At 42.4% G+C, this 4,458-nt stretch overlaps 1 protein-coding gene across 1 annotated transcript; it reads right to left on the minus strand.

Moving 5' to 3' along the window:
- Positions 1-1,173, minus strand: LOC108677372 (uncharacterized protein slr1819-like). The gene has a single exon (XM_018165577.1). The coding sequence runs from the start codon at positions 1,171-1,173 to the stop codon at positions 1-3; it is 1,173 nt and encodes a 390-aa protein (XP_018021066.1).
- Positions 1,174-4,458: the final 3,285 nt, after the last annotated feature.

The following is a 4,458-nucleotide window of genomic DNA, read 5'->3' on the forward strand; positions in this document are numbered from 1 at the left end:
TTACCGGATGCAGGTTAGCCATAGCAGGTTACTCCAACGCAGGTTAGCCCAACGCAGGTTAGCCAGACGCAGGTTACCCCGACGCAGGTTAGCCAGACGCAGGTTAGCCAGACGTAGGTTAGCCCGACGCAGGTTACCCCGACACAGGTTAGCCCGACACAGGTTAGCCCGACGCAGGTTAGCCCGACACAGGTTACCCCGACGCAGGTTACCCCGACGCAGGTTAGCCCGACGCAGGTTAGCCCGACACAGGTTACCCCGACACAGGTTACCCCGACGCAGGTTACCGCGACGCAGGTTAGCCCGACGCAGGTTAGCCAGACGCAGGTTAGCCCGACGCAGGTTACCCCGACACAGGTTAGCCCGACGCAGGTTACCTCGACGCAGGTTACCGCGACGCAGGTTAGCCCGAGGCAGGTTAGCCCGACGCAGGTTACCCCGACGCAGGTTAGCCCAACGCAGGTTAGCCCGACGCAGGTTAACCCGACGCAGGTTACCCCGACGCAGGTTAGCACGACGCAGGTTAGCACGACGCAGGTTACCCCGACGCAGGTTAGCCCGACGCAGGTTAGCCCGACGCAGGTTAGCCCGACGCAGGTTACCCCGACGCAGGTTAGCCCGACGCAGGTTAGCTTGACGCAGGTTAGCCCGACGCAGGTTAGCACGACGCAGGTTACCCCGACGCAGGTTAGCACGACGCAGGTTAGCCCGACGCAGGTTAGCCCGACGCAGGTTACCCCGACGCAGGTTAGCCCGACGCAGGTTAGCTTGACGCAGGTTAGCCCGACGCAGGTTAGCCCGACGCAGGTTACCCCGACGCAGGTTAGCACGACGCAGGTTACCCCGACGCAGGTTAGCACGACGCAGGTTAGCCCGACGCAGGTTACCCCGACACAGGTTCGCACGACGCAGGTTACCCCGACGCAGGTTACCCCGACACAGGTTAGCACGACGCAGGTTAGCTTGACGCAGGTTTGCCCGACGCAGGTTAGCCCGACGCAGGTTAGCCCGACGCAGGTGAGCCCGACGCAGGTTAGCCCGACGCAGGTTAGCCCGACGCAGGTTATCCCGACGCAGGTTACCCCGACGCAGGTTACCCCGACGCAGGTTAGCCCGAGGCAGGTTAGCCAGACGCAGGTTAGCCCGACGCAGGTTAGCCCGACGCAGGTTCATAAGATTTGAAGTTCAAGTTATGCCGTGTCCCAGTAACTATTTTCTAGCTATATTAATGATAATTAATGTCTGAATGTAAACCCCATGTAACAGGAAACTAATATTTAGCTCAAGTAAATGTATGAATGACTCGGTAGATATTGAATTTTGGAATTAATTGGAAAGTTAATGAAATCGATGAAACTGTATTTCAATACGTGTATATGCTGCAACACTCGACAGTGGATGTAAATGAATGAAAATGAATGACCAATAAAAAAATTTTGAGTGACGTGAATTGTAAATGAATGAATGCAAGGAATGAGATATTTATGAGTGAGGTAATAGGAAATTAATGAGTTCAGTGAATGAGAAATTAATTAGAATAAAATAAATGCAATGAATGACAACTAAACAAGAAAGGAATGAGATATGAATGGAGCCTGGCGACTTAAATCAACAGACCTGCCGTCCGTTATCGCGACCTGCATACACAAGTATGGCTGCTGAATGATTTATGAATAAAGTTACGTCCTATCATCATCATTCGCCAATCATTAACACAGAGCCAATATTTTCATCATTCAATCATTAACTATTCTACCAAATAAATTTGTATAGTGCATATACATCACTCAGAAATATGAATGGGTCATATTCTCACAATTATGACACACTTTCGCCACGTAACCCTGATGCATGTTTCTGCCGGGTCAAACTGAGTCAGGATGACCCACACAATAGCAAAAGAAGGGCATCATTTTCCGGACGAAGCCTCTAGACACCGTTAGTTGATACGCTGGAATCTTAATTTTTGGCTATCTTTATCCTACATGAAATTTTTCTCTATCTTTATCCTCTATGAAAATTTTCGTCTAGCTTCATCCTTCACGAAATTTTTGGCTAGCTTTATCCTTTATGAAAGTTTTGTCTAGCTATATCCTTCAAGAAAATTTTTTTCCAGCTTTATCCTTCATGAAATTTCGTCTAGCTTTATCCTTCATGAAATTTTTGTTTAGTTTTATCCTTTATGAAATTTTTTTCTAACTTTATCCTTCATGACTATTTTTGTCTATCTTTATCCTATATTACAATTTTCGCTCTGCTTAATCTTTTATGAAAATTTCATAAAGGAAGGATAAGAAAAATTTTGCTGTAATAATTTATACGTTCTATCAGTGACCAAAATTAAACCTAAAACTAAAAATAATTTACTCCAATATTGAAAAAATTTCCGGAATTTTTGAGGAAATAAGTCGAATCATAGTATATGTTATTATTGGAAATAATTAATCAGAAAACATTTAAACCATTACCTGACTTAAAATAGCTTAACTAATTGAGTAGCGTACATAAAGAACAGTCACGCGACGTATATTAAATGTTCGTCAGTGAAACATACACAAAATGCAATTATGAGATAAAATAAAACTATAATAGGTACAGGAAGCAGCGGTGGAGCGCACGTCAGTTTGACGGATAAGGACGTACACAAAATAGTCATACGACGTACATACATAAAATATAGTCATACGACGTACATAAAATAGTCATGCGACGTACATAAAATAGTCATGCGACGTACAAATTATAGTCATGCTACGTACATAAAACATTGTCATGCGACCTAGATAAAATATAGTAAAGCGACGTACATAAAATACAGTCATGCGACGTACATAAAATACAGTCATGCAACGTACATAACATACAGTCATGCAACGTGTTAACATACAGTCATACGACGTACATAACATACGGTCAAGCGACGTACATAAAATACAGTCATGCAACGTACATAACATACAGTACATAAATACAGTCATGCAACGTACATAACATACGGTCAAGCGACGTACATAACAAACGGTCAAGCGACGTACATAAATACAGTCATGCAACGTACATAAAATACAGTCATGCGACGTACATAACATACAGTCATGCGATGTACATAACATACGGTCAAGCGACGTACATAAATACAGTCATGCAACGTACATAATACAGTCATGTGACGTACATAATACAGTCATGTGACGTACATAATACAGTCATGTGACGTACATAAAACATATTAAAGCGGCGTAGGTTGAGCACGCATCTCGCGGCCATCTCTGACAGGTTGAGGGTCGCGCGGTTGGTCATTTTTGGCAAAAGACGGACGGAAAAAAGGCGACCTTGACGGGGCTGCGGAGAGAACACACTGTTCTCTAATAGAGAACAGTGTGTTTTCTAATAGAGAACAGTGTATTCTCTAATAGAGAACAGTGTGTTCTATAATAGAGAACAGTGTGTTCTCTAATAGAGAACAGTGTGTTCTCTAATAGAGAACAGTGTGTTCTATAATAGAGAACAGTGTGTTCTCTAATAGAGAACAGTGTGTTCTCTAGTAGATGAACATTGTTTTCTCCAATATAGGAAACGGTTTTTCGTAATTAGAGAATATTTTTAAAAAAGAAATGTTAGAAGTAATCCTACTGGCGTTATGATTAGAGCAATCATTTTATTTTACTGAAAACTCTTCCAATTTCTGATTGACTTTTTGGCAAACACGAAAGTGAATGGGGCAAAAATTATGAATGTGATTCATTCATGGATGAGTTGCACGCACTCGAAGAAATGAGTGAGACTTTGTCCCTATGGCGATGCATTTTTTGCCCTTGTATGGATCATTCTGACTCATTTTGGCGCGAAAAAAGGAGCCCATGATTGCTGGGAGAAGAAAGTGTTACTATTTGGACAATCTGACCCACTGGCTTGTCTGAGTGCTAGTACCGTGTACATTAGCCTAATCGTTATGGAATTATTAATATAAATGTTCATTATTAATATTACAATTGTTATTATCATTATATCATTATTGATTAAATTATTATGATTCTTACTATTATTATTATTATTATAATTATTATTATTATTACATCATTTGTATCGCCCTTACGAATTTCATCATAAGATATTAAGGAATTAGTCCTTAATTCAGTCTTTGTCGTCTATCTGCACTCAAAGAAATGTGAATGACCTTGTCTAAATTGAGCTTTGGACAAAATGGCACGCCAATTTCTCTCAGTGTAACAACCGGACATGCGCCACGTTCACTCAACAAATATCATCGTCATACCAACGGCGACCACTCAGAGAAATTAACGCGGTTTTGTGATAACGATGCAGTTTTCAAGCTTGACTGAGTCATTCTGACCCAGTTCGGCCAAAGTGCGTATCAGTGCTACGTCCGCTCTCTGCTTGTGCTGTGGATAAGAAAGTGTGTGAATATTTGCACAGAATGACCCACTTGATTCTTCT

The sequence above is a fragment of the Hyalella azteca genome, unplaced genomic scaffold (genome assembly GCF_000764305.2).
Source record: "Hyalella azteca isolate HAZT.00-mixed unplaced genomic scaffold, Hazt_2.0.2 contig9587, whole genome shotgun sequence".
NCBI classification, from domain to species: domain Eukaryota; kingdom Metazoa; phylum Arthropoda; class Malacostraca; order Amphipoda; family Hyalellidae; genus Hyalella; species Hyalella azteca.